The sequence below is a fragment of the Lagopus leucura genome, unplaced genomic scaffold (assembly GCF_019238085.1).
Source record: "Lagopus leucura isolate 7727_CA_CO unplaced genomic scaffold, USGS_WTPT01 Super-Scaffold_100018, whole genome shotgun sequence".
In the NCBI taxonomy this organism is placed as follows: Eukaryota; Metazoa; Chordata; class Aves; order Galliformes; family Phasianidae; genus Lagopus; species Lagopus leucura.
The window spans coordinates 4612113-4626545 of NW_024962272.1; the positions used below are offsets into that span (position 1 = coordinate 4612113).

Below are 14433 nucleotides of genomic sequence, written 5' to 3' on the forward strand. Positions count from 1 at the left end.
ACTTCTTCTTTGTTGGGGAATTCACATTTTGCCACTCCATGGACTGCTCTTTTGCTTCTGGTTCACAGTGGTTACACCACATCTTGTCTCACTGGTGATGATGTGATCTAGAAAACTGTCACCTTAAGCACTGCATTGGTTCATTAGATTTTGACATGGTATTGCATATGGTGTTCTTTTTCCTACTCTGCAAACACTAGTGGGACCCATTGGGAGCAAACTTTGTGATAGTCCAGTGTTGCCACCTTTGCTGCCAGTGCGTTGAAGTTAATATTCAGCTCTGTACTCAGTTCCCTTGCCATAATCCATTGATTCATGTGAATAAGCTGATTGAGACGCTCTTCATTCCGGGCTATGCTTGGCCATCCAGAATATGGCTTGTCTTTCATGTTGTTTATACCACTGCTGAAAAGTCCCACCCACTGCTTCACTGTGCTCACATCCACTGTTTGGTCTCCATCAGTGTTCACATGTGTTGATGAATGTCAGAGGGTGCCATGTTTTCTGCATGGAGGAATTCAGTGGCACACCTTTGCTTCATATGCACTTCCATGTCAGATACCATTTTATCTGCTGCCATCCACCACATGACTGCAAAATGTAATAGAATATAGGAGGGAAAATTCAACTTCTACTGCCTTATCAGTATCTGCCTCTGATGTTATGGAACAACATAACAAAAAGGAAGCATTACTTTCAGAGCAGCCCCCACAGTTTCTTTCTGAAAAAAAAAACAACAATAAGTCACTATATATAAAAGATGACATTTAGCAAAATATGAAATCATGTTATTAATACTGCCGTCTAAAAATGCATTGATTTATCCTAGCTGAAAGAAGTAGCAGCTAGCCAGGCTCAGTATTAATTAGTTCTGTGTGCTATTTGTCATCTGTTGGATTAATCTGAATTGATTTAAATCACGTTATGTTAATTCTAAGCCATAATGGAAAAAAAGGAAAACAACAGCCAAAGCAACAACAAACAGTATTTTGCATGTGGAAAACTCATGTTGAAACAAGAGATATGCCATGAAGTAGTGATTTGGTATTAAGAACTTCGGGAGAGCTGTACTTAGTGCACTAACAGAGAACTGGATTATCTAAATCATGCAGAGTATTTGAATGAAAGAAACCAAAATTGTATTTTTGCGAATTCTTTTATTTAATACTTGTTTTAAATTGAAGTTTGAGCATATTCTGTTTCCTTAATGCTGTGCTCTGCATTCTTTCCACTGTGTTTAGATCTAGTATTTGCAAATACAAGACTACTCAACAAATCACGTTATTTTATAAAATACATTTGTACACAGGCAATGTACTTAAAACAGGTATGTTGTGAGCTAGTAATGTTTTTATTACAGAATTTGTAAACCCTTAGTATCTAATGGTCCAAATATACTTCACAGTCAGTCTGTTTTCCGCTTTGTTTAATAGCCTATGGCATAAATTGAAGTTAATTATTTGGCCTGACAAGTAACTCTGCTTTCTGTCTGCTTTCAGAGACTCTCCGAGGCAAAGATGGAGCTGAGAAGAAAAGATCAATCTCTGCGTCAGCTCAATAGACTTCTTACGCAGCTGGAGCAGGACAAGCGTCGACTGAAAGAGAGCATCCATGATGCAGAGAGTGCCCTCTGCATGGCAGCAAAGTGAGCGCTGGGACCTTGGGGAGATCACTTAAAACAGACAAAAGATCAATTTTTACTTTCATGCACAGGGTTTTAACTCCAGCTAATGTAATGCTAGAAAACAAAAGTACATCTGTCTCTCTTTGAAATTCAGTGGTAGTTTTCTAAAAAGAAAACTGTTAATCCAACACGCCCGATTTATGTTTTCTGTAGTTAGCTCCTAAAAGTGTTCTGATTTCTAAGTCCTGGAATAGCACAGATATTTTGGGTTGCCAATTATGTTACTGATTTGACAATGTCTCTTTGGTAGAGCTCTACCACACCATTTAATTAGGAAATGACTGCTAGTTTTCTGCATTTCCAGATCATCTTTTTATAGAACGATACAGTTAGCTCAGAAGACATACAAAAACATCAACTAGGTAACAGGTCTTCGCTGTCAAAGGAGTTGAAACTCATTTTGGACCTGATCATATCTGTACGAGAGGGTGGATCTTTCAGCTTTCAGGGAGTTTTTAGGTGTAAAACCTGTGCTTTTTTATATTACAAGAGAGACTGACCACTTACATTAATGTGATTATTGCTAACCTTGTAGAGTCACGTAATCAGATAAAAAGATAATATTTGAATGTTTAAAATTTCTCATTATACCCAAGATGTAAGTATTGAATTTCTTAAAAACAATAGCTTAGAAGATTGAAGTGTTTTATGTATGAATAAAATCCTGTAATTGCTATGATTTTTGGTGAAATGCTCAGCAAGCTAATGAAAATACTGGGTGATATTTAGTATGAGTCTGTTAAAGTAGATTTGACCTGAAGAAGATTTTAGTCTTGAAAACTTGGTTCTTTCCACCCTGTCACAACCTGTGTTACATACTATAGTATAAAGCGTTCCGTGTGGCATTTAGAATTTGGAAACCATTTTATTTCTGTATGTAGTAGTTGAATATAATGGAATACAAAAATGTCCCCATACCATTAATTGTTTTTTTTTAACTTTGGAACATATCAGCAGAAGGGATGAAATAGACTTCGTATTTGTCCAGAAAAATCTTTCTTTAATAGCTTTTCCACCACCTGATTGTCTGTAAGCAATACATTTTTATTTTCATGCTCCTGGGAGTCTTTCAGTTTTTTGTTGTTTTTTTTTTTTCCTGCAATCTTAAGGGATAGGAAGATGACTGGCTCATTCTGAGAACGTCTTCTTTGATTTTCTTGCAGTGGTGGCCAGAAATTCTGTTTCTGGAGTAGGAAGTAGCATTAGTAAAAAGAGAGCCTGTAAGCATCTAACCCAACAGTAATATATTAGCCCTTTCTCTGTCTTTGCTAGAGAAAAGCTATGTTACAAAACACATTCTGCATTCATGAACCACATTTAAATATAATAAATACTAGTTCTGTGGTTCAGTTCCAGTTTTCCTTACCCCTGTAGGCACTGAAAAATATATGAATGACTTTTGGATTCTGTCATGTAGGGGTGCAAAAAGATTCATTTTATTAAACTTTTTTTTTCTAAATGCTGTAAACACATTGTCAGAGTTTTATGTAAAGATGATGTTTAACTATTCCCAAAAAGTGAGATAGTAATTCAAGGACAGTCACAGGGATTTTCTTCACAAAACTGTGAATACCTGAGAATATGCAAGGAATAGTTTGATTTCCATACCATTAACCAATTTAAACATTAGTTCTGTTGGACTGGCTCTCTAGAACCAATGTTACCCAGACAAAGCAATCACTACATGAATGAGGAAAATTGAGAAGGAACAGTAGCATGTCTTTGTAAATCCAATCTGAAGAAAGATAAGATCCTGGAAGGGCAAAAATCTATGTTACAGCTTTACTAGGATTGTAATAGCCAATGTTATTTTTCTTGCTGCTTTATTATTTTTGCTGTTTTGGATAGTATGAATCAGTAAAATGAGGAAAGCAGAACACTACCATGGTTTTGAATTCAGCTTCAGGAGCTCCTAAGAGTTACAGCAAAATATTCAATTAGCTGGCAAGCCTGTCCTGGAATAGCAGGGTATCAACTTATTTGGTGTGAATTCTATTTGATTTCCTCTTGTGCTTTGTTGGTCACCGTGGCCCACTCTTCTTAATATTATGCAACTGCAACCACATTTCTCAGAGTGCAAGGTTTTTTATGGCAGAGTAACTATTCAAAGCTGTCATTCTTACCTAAGCCCAAGCCTGCAAAAAGGCATGAGTGGTATTTCATTATGTGAACTTTTGCTTCTTAAAGATAGGATCCTTGACTGGACTGGAGAAGACCAGTGGGATGTTGAAAGGGATGGTCAGGTTTCTAAAAGTCTGTTTTTCTTGTCTACAAGAATACTTGATGAAAAACGTAATCCAACAGTATTCTTCAGAAAGAGAATGTGATCTCATCCCACTAGAGCCTGGGGTCCCTTCAACATGCCCTTTTTATCCAAAATTGCAGAATTCCTCTCCAGCAACACAATGATTATTAATTGATATTCCTATAAATATGGTATGTAAGCTATGTATTTACAGGTATACAAATGAATAATATGTAAATAAATGCCTGTAAATTCTAGTTTAATCTTTTGCATACAGTACAGGCATCTCCTGTATGGAAATGTGTTGACTATTAGTCCATGAACTATTTTTGTAAGATTTGTACTGGAGTTAAAAGGAGAGACACTAATATAATAGTTTTAAAACTGTCAAAATTATTTTTAAAGACATTTTTGTTATAAAGTAGCAGAAAATGAATTTACACATCAGTAGTACTTCAGTTTTACTAACTACTTTTTTTTTTCTCTTACAACAGGGACAGAGAATTGTTCATTAATCAAATGAGATCTGTGGAAACCACTCTTCTTACGGTAAGAATTTGAAGTGTTTTGACTGCATTTGTATTTCCAGTCACATCAAGCTTTTAAAGCTACTTGTTCTCAGGGAAGCAGGGATGCAGAAGTTGAATAGCAGCTTCAAGTTTCCACCTCCAGCTTGTTTTGGCTCCAAAAAGTATTCAGATTTAGCAAGTTAAAATACAAGTTTGATATATATAGATTGCTTTGTTTCAATATTAAACTTATTATTATGTAAGTATTAATGTGATGAAATTCGCCTTCCTTTTCTTCATCACTGAGCAATATTTCTGTTGGCTGTTGATCCTGAGTTGCTGAGTTACCTCACTGCTGAGGTATGTGGTTACAAACATGGTGCTCATAAGATATTTGGCTTTGTTATGCTGCTTTAATCTTTGGTATATAGTATGTATAACAAGGAAAAGATGGCAAGGATTAACCTATTTGCAAAATCATAAGTAATGGGTTTTTTTTAAATCCTTTTTTTGATTTACTTAAGTATTCTCCTTGACTGATATTATTTTACTCTGATATAGTATTCTTTGAAGGTTTGACAAAGCTGAATATGTAATTATTTGGGAGACAGAGTTGTTTTTAACTGTAGCTGTGGTGGCTGGTTGTTTTGTAATTGTTCTTAGTCCAGAGCAACACATAGCAAAAAAAGAGTTCTTATTACCTTGGAGTGTTCATTTCCCTTATCACATCTTGAATTCCCAGCAACGTGGGAATCTATTCTTTATTTTAGTTCCCGTGTCCACCAAAACTGTTGTTAATTTAATTTTCACATACCCTTTTCAAAATTTTCTTTCTTTTAACATTCATGAAAAGTGACAGCGCCTAAACTGCTTTTGTGTTTTAGCTTCACCAAACAGTGCTGAGAGGTGATTTTTTTCTTTTGAGTCTCCATCTCCTTCATGTTTCTCTCAAGCTTGGGAAATCTACGTAGTGCAGAAAGTGCTATGTTCTTTTCACTAATGTATACGTGTAGTGTTCTTGCCTTGACAATTTATTATTCTAAATTAAAAGTTTATGTTTTGCTTTAGAAGATTAGTGCACGATTGCACTGTCTTCTTAAGGACAGTGTACATAATACTGTTCTTCCTAATGCAGTCAATACATTAAAAAAGCCTCATTTTTCTTTTAGAAACTTAGTTACCATGTATGCTTTTCATTTCTTCATGTTTGTTAGAATTGTACATAGTTGTTAGGTCCAAATAACTAATTATTGAATAGCAGAGTAATTTATCTTTTCTGGTTTGTCAACCTAAAGAATGAGGAAAACATAAGAATTACAAATGTCAAGATGATCTTTTCAGCAGGAAATAAAACAATTGATTGTAAATCAGTTGTAATTTGATGTATTATTTCTCCTACAAGAACAAAGGGAAATTATTGATCGTCATTTGGGAAATATTTGAAACTTAGATCTGATATCATAATGGTATCTAATTATGTAACAGTAATGAGCGTGACTTATGTGTAGCCTATCCAACTTGCTTTGTTGTTCTTAAATGTTTTCGTACAGTGAGTGAAAAATGAAAGCATGATGAAGTAGATGAAATACTAGTAAAGGGGTTTTTCTTTTTTTTTTTTTTCCTTATTGAAATTCTGGGAATTGCATTCGTTTTCAAAAGTGAATCAAAAGAAAAAAGGATATCAATTTCCGAATCATCTAGAGCTGAGAAAGTATCAGTATTAGCTGCAAATACCTTTATGGGAGTTGGACACTGAACGTTATGGTATTTCTACATTTATGTATTCATGAGCAAATATCCACAAAATTCCACTGCATCACCTGCAGGATCTGTGTTATCAATGCATAATACTAAATTTTTGCTTATAGGGCTCAGAGGGATTTTACAGACATCTGCAGTAATCTTACTTAGTCTCAGGGTAAGAAGGCATACACCGATATCCATTAAGCAACCTCATTCTTTATTGTACTCTGTCACTGAAAGAGTTGCAGAAGGCAGCAGTGTAGGTGCCAGGTCCACTGCTGGTGGATGTACTTGGATGTAATCTTCAGCAAACAAAGCGGAAAGGATCTCTGTGCCTGGTTCTAATACAGCTCTAGACAGGGGATCGTTTACATTATTTACTGCCCCCATGTGACTGGATGGAAAATCTAGTATCATATATTTGACTCAACAAATGCATCTGACACCGGGAGCTGGATTATTTGCACAAGAATTCTCATGATACCATTAAAATTTGAGAACCTTTTTGTTGTTGTTTTATACCACCTAAAAATATTTTTTTTAAGTCAAGTATTAAGTGAATATTTTAACAAATTTACAAAAAACACCAGGAGCAAACAAGGGACCTAATCATCTGATTCTATTTTGATTCAATTCTGGCTTTGTTAGCAAAAGATGCTGGCTGAATTTTTTGAAAATTTAGGCTTGGAAAAAAAAATTACTGTTTTTTTTTTGTCCATAGGATCTATTACGTTGCATTAAACTGAAGAACTTTTTAAAATAGAACAGGTTAAACACTGGGTGCTTAGAGAAATTGTGCCTGTAACTGACCTGTTACTTTAAAAAAAAAACAAAAAAACAGGACAAATAATAGTTTTAAAAAACAATAACACAAAGCGTAAGAAGGCAAAATGCCAGTAAATGAAATTTATCAGAGGAGTTCTTCTGGAAGAAATTCTGGAAGAAACTTCTTCTGAAGTTCAAAGACAAAGATTTTTTTCTTAAAGAGTTCTGACCAAGACAAGAAAAAAAAATATTAATGCCTTATTTTGTAAATTGTATAGAGGCCTCTTTTAAGTATGGAAAGCAAACAGTTTCTTGAAGATTTCCTCTAAAAATAATGATGAGAAGTGTTTTATTTTTTTTTTAAATATATGTATTATGCTTTTTTGATGAACTACTTCATTGCTAGCATCTTCTGTGCTTACTCCTATCAATATTATTTTTTTCTTAAAGCACAGTCATGGACATTAAATCTGTTAATTGCATACAATTAGAATTTTTAATGTAAGTAGTTAATGACTTACTAGTCATGGTTATCCAATCCATAGAAAAAAATAATTTAATGCTGTCTGTGCTAAAATCTTTAGCCTTCCCTTTGTTTAGCTTCTGAGTTCGAATGTTATTGGAGGATCCCCACCCAGCCATGTGCTTTCTGTCCCCCTTGATGGGATGGGGAGAGAATGGGGTGAAAAAGCTTGTGGGTTGAGATAAAGGCAGAGAGATTGCTTACTACTGTGGGCAAAAGAGCTGACTTGAGGGAAAGTTAATTTATTAATTAACGCGGATTAAAATCGGTTTGGGTAGTGAAAAAGGAAGGTTTGGATAGTGAAAAAAGAAGACAAAATGAATTAAAGCAAGACTGCATCCACCCCCAGCTCCTCTTCTTTTTGAATCTTTAGATTCAACTTCACTATTTCATTCTCAGCTTCTCTATCTTTACTCTGAGGCTGGTGGTTGTGGTAAGCCCTCCATAATTCTCTGCTTCTCCTTCCTTCTCACATTTATTCACTGCTCCAGTGTGAGTTTCCTCTCCATGGTCCGCAGTCCTTCAGGGAAACTTGCTCCAGCATGGGCTCATGGTGGGCTGCAGTTCCTTCATCAAACATTCACCAGTGCCAGTGGATGCAGTGTTGACGTCTGTTCCTGTGTGGTTTCCCATTGGGCAGCAGGGGGACAACCCACAACATCATCTCAGTGAGCTGCTAGGGAATCTGTCCTTGTGTGTAGAACACGTGCTCACTGTCCTTCAGTGTCTTTGGTGGCTGCACTGCTGCTTCTTACTCTTTTCCTTGTGCCCCCATATGCTTTTGTTGTTTTTTTTTCCACACAGTTTAACTGGGGTTCCAATATTTTGGCTGCTAGGCTCTGCCATTCCCTGCAGTGGTATGAGCCAGATGTGTCTGTATCCAGTATGGGATAGCCCCGAACTCTTCTATGGAGCTCCCCCTCACATTCCCACTGATGCTGGCTAGGAGCCAGCTATACACAAATACAGCGCTGAACCTCCCTTTTCTTCTGCCTCCCTAAGCCCCTCTTCTCTCAACTTCTGCCTATACAAAACACTGTCTTGGGAAGTCATCCCAGTGAGTCAGCCTGTACAGAGCCCGGGAATTGTTTGTGTTTCTCCTTGTACTCTTAACTGTTAAAAGTCTTGATGAGCTTTATGAGCTGGCAAAGTTTTCAGTCTGCCTAGAACACCAGATGCTTAGTATTTGGCTTTTTTGTCAGATTAATAAAAAACCATGTCTTCTCAGCTTGGACTTTTACCTGCTATTCTATGTGAGGCTGATGAACTGTGGTAATGAGTCAACAAAAAACCTCCCAATTTTTTTTTTTCCCCCTATACCTGATAGCAGCCCACTCATTCTGACATTCTGGCACAACTCTGGGATCACAGCACCTATCCAGTGTTTTTTTTTCATTTTTGCACTTGGTTAGTAAAGTCCTTTTCATTTCACATCTGCAATGCACTTCATTTCTGCTGGTTGAGAAGATTGTATGGCAGTTGGCAGAACTGCCTCCATGCAGTCATTGTGTTGCATTGACTCACCACTGCTCCTTGTGCCTGTTCTCTTCTCTGAAATATCCATAGAATGGTCAGGCATGAGACTTGGGCCCATCAGTGCAACCAGTTGGGAAAAAAAAAATTAAAACAAAAAAAAAGCTTTCTTTATCCAGAAATACAATGTATTAAAAAAAAAAAAAAAGGCAAAGAGTCAGCTGGAAATTAGGTGAGATGTTGAAACAGTTGAAAGTTAGTAACATTAGAACCTTATTTTTGATGTGGTCCGTAGTAATAAAGTGCATTTTTTTATGATACTTGTTTTATGGCCTGTACGGAATTAATCTGCAGTAGCCTTAAGTCCATATACAAGTGAATAACATTGGTGATAACGTTAGCTGTAAGTAGCGTTAGTTGTTAGTTTCAGCAAGAAGACTGCAAATTGATTGAGCTAACGTTGGCTGCCACAATCAGACTTTAATAAATGTTGTCCACTTAGATAATTTTCAGCCCCCTTTTTTTTTTTCCTGAGTTAACTGGAATCTCTAACTGTGCATCATATTATTATTTAGGTGTCTCAGAAAAGATGTAAAAATTATTTTTGATAGGTTTGAATACGATTTTTTTCCTTTGCTGAATTTCATTTCCAGAGCTGTTTGTTCTAGTGTGCCTACATGCTTTGAGTGAAGTCTGCTTATGTTTGTATGTGTGTGTTCAGGTTTTATTTATCACTGTGGTCCTCAGTTGTCCTCAGCAGGCTGTGTCACAAGCCTTCTGAAGCAATGGCATGTGTTTATGCAATTACAGTTCTGAATGACTGCTCTGAAGAATTTATAGGAGGAAATAAGGTATTATTTCCCCATTACAAGGGAAAAGAAAAGAATAAAAAGATAAGTTTTTCTCCATTTCCAGCTAACACCTTTTCATTTAAATGTCTTATGAATTATTTTTGTTTCCCCTCCTACTGATCTGACTTCCTTGATCCTTGTTCCCAAAGATCAGTTGTGCGGGACATACAGGTGTTAGCACAGCTGGCTTGCTGATGACAACTCTGTCCATATAGCTGTCTAGTGTGTCATCACTCATATTGTTCAGTGTCATTCTGACCTAGCCAAGCTAAAAATGGTACTCTAGCTCAAGAGGGATTTAAAATCCTTGACAAACTAAAGATAAGACATTGCCGAATGTCATATCCATGTGCTTAACTGTTTTCACTCTCAACATATCTAAATAACTAATTTCGGAACACATTTTTCATCTTTTTTTTTCCTTCTTTTTTTCTTTTGAAGGCTGAATTGGCTGAACAGTTTTGTGTAGTGTGCATTTAGTAAGGAAAAATCCTTGTTTGGAGAACTGTGGAATTATGAATACATCAACTATTATTTTCTCCGAACATAGATTCATTTTCAGCCCAAGGTCATTGCAGATCCATTTATAGGGGATGTATTATAATGCACGTTCTGCAACTATAGTGAAGCTTAGGTGCAATGGTCAATGTTTGCAAAAATGTCTCTGGGTCAAATTAACATCTTACTCAACAAAGCTGTAGTGTCTGTGTACTGTAAGAAGAGAAATCTTGAACTGAGCTTCTAGGTAAGGTTTGGAAGGTAATCTTCCACTGTGAAGATTAATTTCCAGAATCTTGACTGGACTCACAGGAAGGAAAAAAGATTTGCTTAATGAGATACATACCTCCTTACGCAAATACATACCCCTTAGACAAATGGTATTTGTGCTCATTAAAACACCATCTATGAAACAGGTTGAATTGTAATAAAATACAATCTGTAATAAAATACAGGTTTGCATGGCAGGGATCAAAGAGGAGAATCACTAAATCTGTGTGTTAGCACAGAATTTTTTTGTTGATTTTTAATTGTGGCCTACATAATTAGATTCGTATATGGCTACCTGTATCAGGCTATGTACAGATGCTGTCCAGTTCTTCCACTGTCAGCAGAAGTTGGACACTTGGAACAGAGGATGTATTCCCTCTTTTTGGTGAAACAGTATGCAGCAAACTGTTGATCTTCAGTGAGTGCTCAAATCTAGCTGTGTTGGACATTCAAGTAGTACTCATTCAACTGTAGCTTGCAGCCCTTTTCCCATTCATCTTGTATGTTTTCTGTCTCAGAGAGATTTGTTGTGATTTGGTGTATTTTGGCCTCCTTAAAAAATAATAATAATTAGATGTTTTTTTGTTTTTTTAGTTCAATTAATTGTTAGTTCCTGGCATCACTTCTCATCTGATCCATGCTCTTAATTTGTAAGTTCAACTGTGGTTTTATAGTTCTCATGTGTTTGATTTAAAGTGCCTTGAGCTTGAGCAGTGCAGCCTTGTCACTGCCAGCATCTCAGCTTCTGAAATGACCCTTGGTCCCTGAAATATCCTCATGTCCTTATACGTAGTATACAAATAAAAATACTTTATGTTATAAATATATTAATTTTGTATGTTTTACCATGAAGGATGATCCTTGCAATAGTAACTTACTTGTCTGTGTTTTGTGCAGTCTTATGCTGCCTGGGAGGTCAGACTTTATGTGACTAAACCAGCCACGTGTTTGAAAGACTGCGGTTTGATGTGGTTTGCTTTCTGACTGCCTCCTTGCTTTACAAAAAGGAATTCAAAAACCTTTCTGTTATTTATATTTCACACGCAGTGTACTATCAGTGTGGTAAAAACCATTTTGCTGGCACTCTTTTATAATGATTTGCAAAACATATTTGTTGCCTCTGTTACATCAGCAACGTTGTCATGTGAAAGCCAAGCAGATGGAAGCATTGTTTGCCGTTATCATTGCTATCATTGTATCACTGCATCATTCTAGATTTTTGTTCTAGCACTTAAATTGCAGATAATATGCTATTAGAGCAGTAATAGGAAATAAAAGCATAATGAGCCCAAATTTTATAATGAGCCAAATTTTACTACCAGTGAATTCTTTTTTATTTGTAATTGGTGAACTTCGGACTTAGAGAAGGTTCTGCTGTATTGCTCACACAGTGAAGTTTACATCCAGATATTTTCTGTTCAATGTGAGAAAGCATTGAATTAGGCCCAAAATGAGGTATAGAACCAGTGATCTGTTGTACTAGTCAGACAACAGGCTAAGTGTAAGCATGCGTTAATACAATTTACAGCTTGCTCATGTTTTGTACTATGTCTCTATTGGCATAACTGGACATTCCATCTCAAACTTTGCAGTAGGATAACAAAGCAGTGGGTGCAGAAGAGGTCTGCAGAGAAAAAATAAATCTCTCTTTGATCAGCAGAGAATTTTTAGCACAATTTTTGGACATGTAGAATTAGTTCATCAAATTCTACACCTTTGATTCAGTCAATAACGTAACTTTGGTTTATTATTCAATTTCAGCTTTGATCTGAATTCATCAGTACTTTATTGATTTTAAATTGAGTGGCCATGGTGGTGTATTCTGTGTTGTTCTCTTAATTAATTAAAAAGTTAAATGCAGTCATAAGTCACTTTGCTCATTTGTTTTAAAACGTTTTGAATACTGTTGTAGACTTGCTTGAATCCACTTGTGATTTTTCCTATTTTTAATCTTTATTTATATATGTTCAAACTGAAAAATCTAGCGGTCATACCTAGCAGCCCACCATCACAGTACTAGCTGTGCTCCAGATCAAACAAGTTCTGTGAATTCTCATTGTCCCAGACAAATAATATTTAACAAAGCTAGGACTGATCAAAACCTATGCAAGCATTGTATGTAGATAGATTTATGCACGTTTTCTCTATATCCATTTTTGGAGAATAGGAAAGTAGAACTGGTTTTACAAACTCACAGTAGGCCTGATTATTTTTTTTTAGTTTGTAACATCAAGTCTCTAGCCAGTGGAGCATTTTCAGGTAAAATATTATTTCTTCAGATATTATGTGCAGAAAAAAATGGAGTAAATAAATGCAGAAAAGCCCTAAAACTTGTTTTTTATAGTCCAGCTGCATAGATTTTTCTTCCTGACAGTCTGCAGAGGTTAGGGTTTTGTTTGTTTTTTTTTTTTTCTTTGTTTTTTAAATTAAAATCACCATAAGAGTTTTGTATTTTCCTGATAGTAAAATGTGTAAGTATCATGCTTACTTCCTTAGAGATGAAGGAAATAATAACAATCTCCCAACTCCTGTCTTTATCTTTCTGGTTCGTAATGAAGATAACATATGGCGTAGCCAATGTGATTCAGGGTAGGCATGGCCATTAAGTCTTTCCATTCCTTGAATTAGTAGCCAAGTGGAGGATGTTTTTGTCTTTATTGAAGCAGTGTAATGATTTTTGCACAGCCTGTGCTTGTCTTTTGTTCTTACTATTTCCATACCACTTTCCCTGAACCTAAACTTTGTGAGCAATTTTTCAGAGAAAGCTTCAGCTTCATTTTTTGTTTCTCAGTTTGCACATGGATAACAAGAATCACTCCTCACTACCTACCTATTTGTAGAGACAAAAAGTTTTATTTATATTTTTTAATTTGTGAAGATTCTTATCATGCTCGTTAAGGAGCTAATAAGTATTTCTCTGATGCTGTAGTGTTAATGGCTTATGCTTACCTCAATTCAGCCATTTGAAAAAATGGCTTTTGTATTTTATCGTTCACTGTCAGGCCCCAGTACTAAAATGGAGAGTTTGAAACTAATAGGGTTAAAAGGACTTCCACTGTCTGTATTGTGTGTGTATTATACCTCCATTGCTTATACATTGTTTTTTTCCCCCTAGTATTAGCAATCTGCTTTTGTACTTTGACATAGGGATTTCCCTTGTGAATATTGTCACAGAAAAAAGAGAATCATCAATATCGCAGTTAAACTTGACTTTCAAAGCTAATAGTATCTCATTTGGGGGCTCAAATTTAATAAATTTTCTTTGATTCTGGGTGAGTTTTTAAACATCAAACAATGAATTGGCCAGGGTGCAGTAAAATATTTAGATCTATTGACTACGGTTCAGAAGGGTAGAAGGCAAAACACTGGTGGTTTGATGTTGATAAATTCTTAGTACCTTAATCCACATTAATGTTTTCTTTTATCTGTGTGCATACTGGCAGCAAAGACACTGAAATGTTGTGATATATAGGCTATAAAAATGTAAAGCAAGTGTGCCTATGTGTGAGTGTATGTAAGTATATATGTACGTATTTAAAGTAACGTGTTTTGTCATATTCAGCAAGGTTAACATCTGACTGGAATTACACATGCTGACAGAACATTCCGGAGAGCATGTTTGTTCCACAGGACTGTATATGCTGAACCTAGTGCACTGTGTGTGCAAAAAATGCGTGGAGGACCTTTCCTGTTATAAAAATTGCATCATAGTGCATATGTTTGGCAGCCACAGGTATTGACAGGAATTCTTTAGGTCAACTTGGGAAATGTAGGGCTCCCTATTCCCACAGAAGAGAGCAGCGGATAAAATAAAATCTTTTCTTCTTTGTATCAGTAGATTTACACGTGCATGCTTCTTTCAGTCAGAACAG

At 35.9% G+C, this 14433-nt stretch overlaps 1 protein-coding gene across 4 annotated transcripts in view; it reads left to right on the plus strand.

Moving 5' to 3' along the window:
* The window catches only part of CCDC171 (coiled-coil domain containing 171), a 167029-nt gene that overhangs the window by 105776 nt on the left and 46820 nt on the right, over positions 1–14433 (plus strand). For all 4 annotated transcript variants that reach the window (XM_042877338.1, XM_042877339.1, XM_042877340.1 and 1 more), the window contains 2 exons: positions 1500–1645; positions 4424–4478. In XM_042877338.1, coding sequence (XP_042733272.1) covers positions 1500–1645; positions 4424–4478 — 201 coding nt within the window. The remainder of the gene's footprint in view (positions 1–1499; positions 1646–4423; positions 4479–14433) is intronic.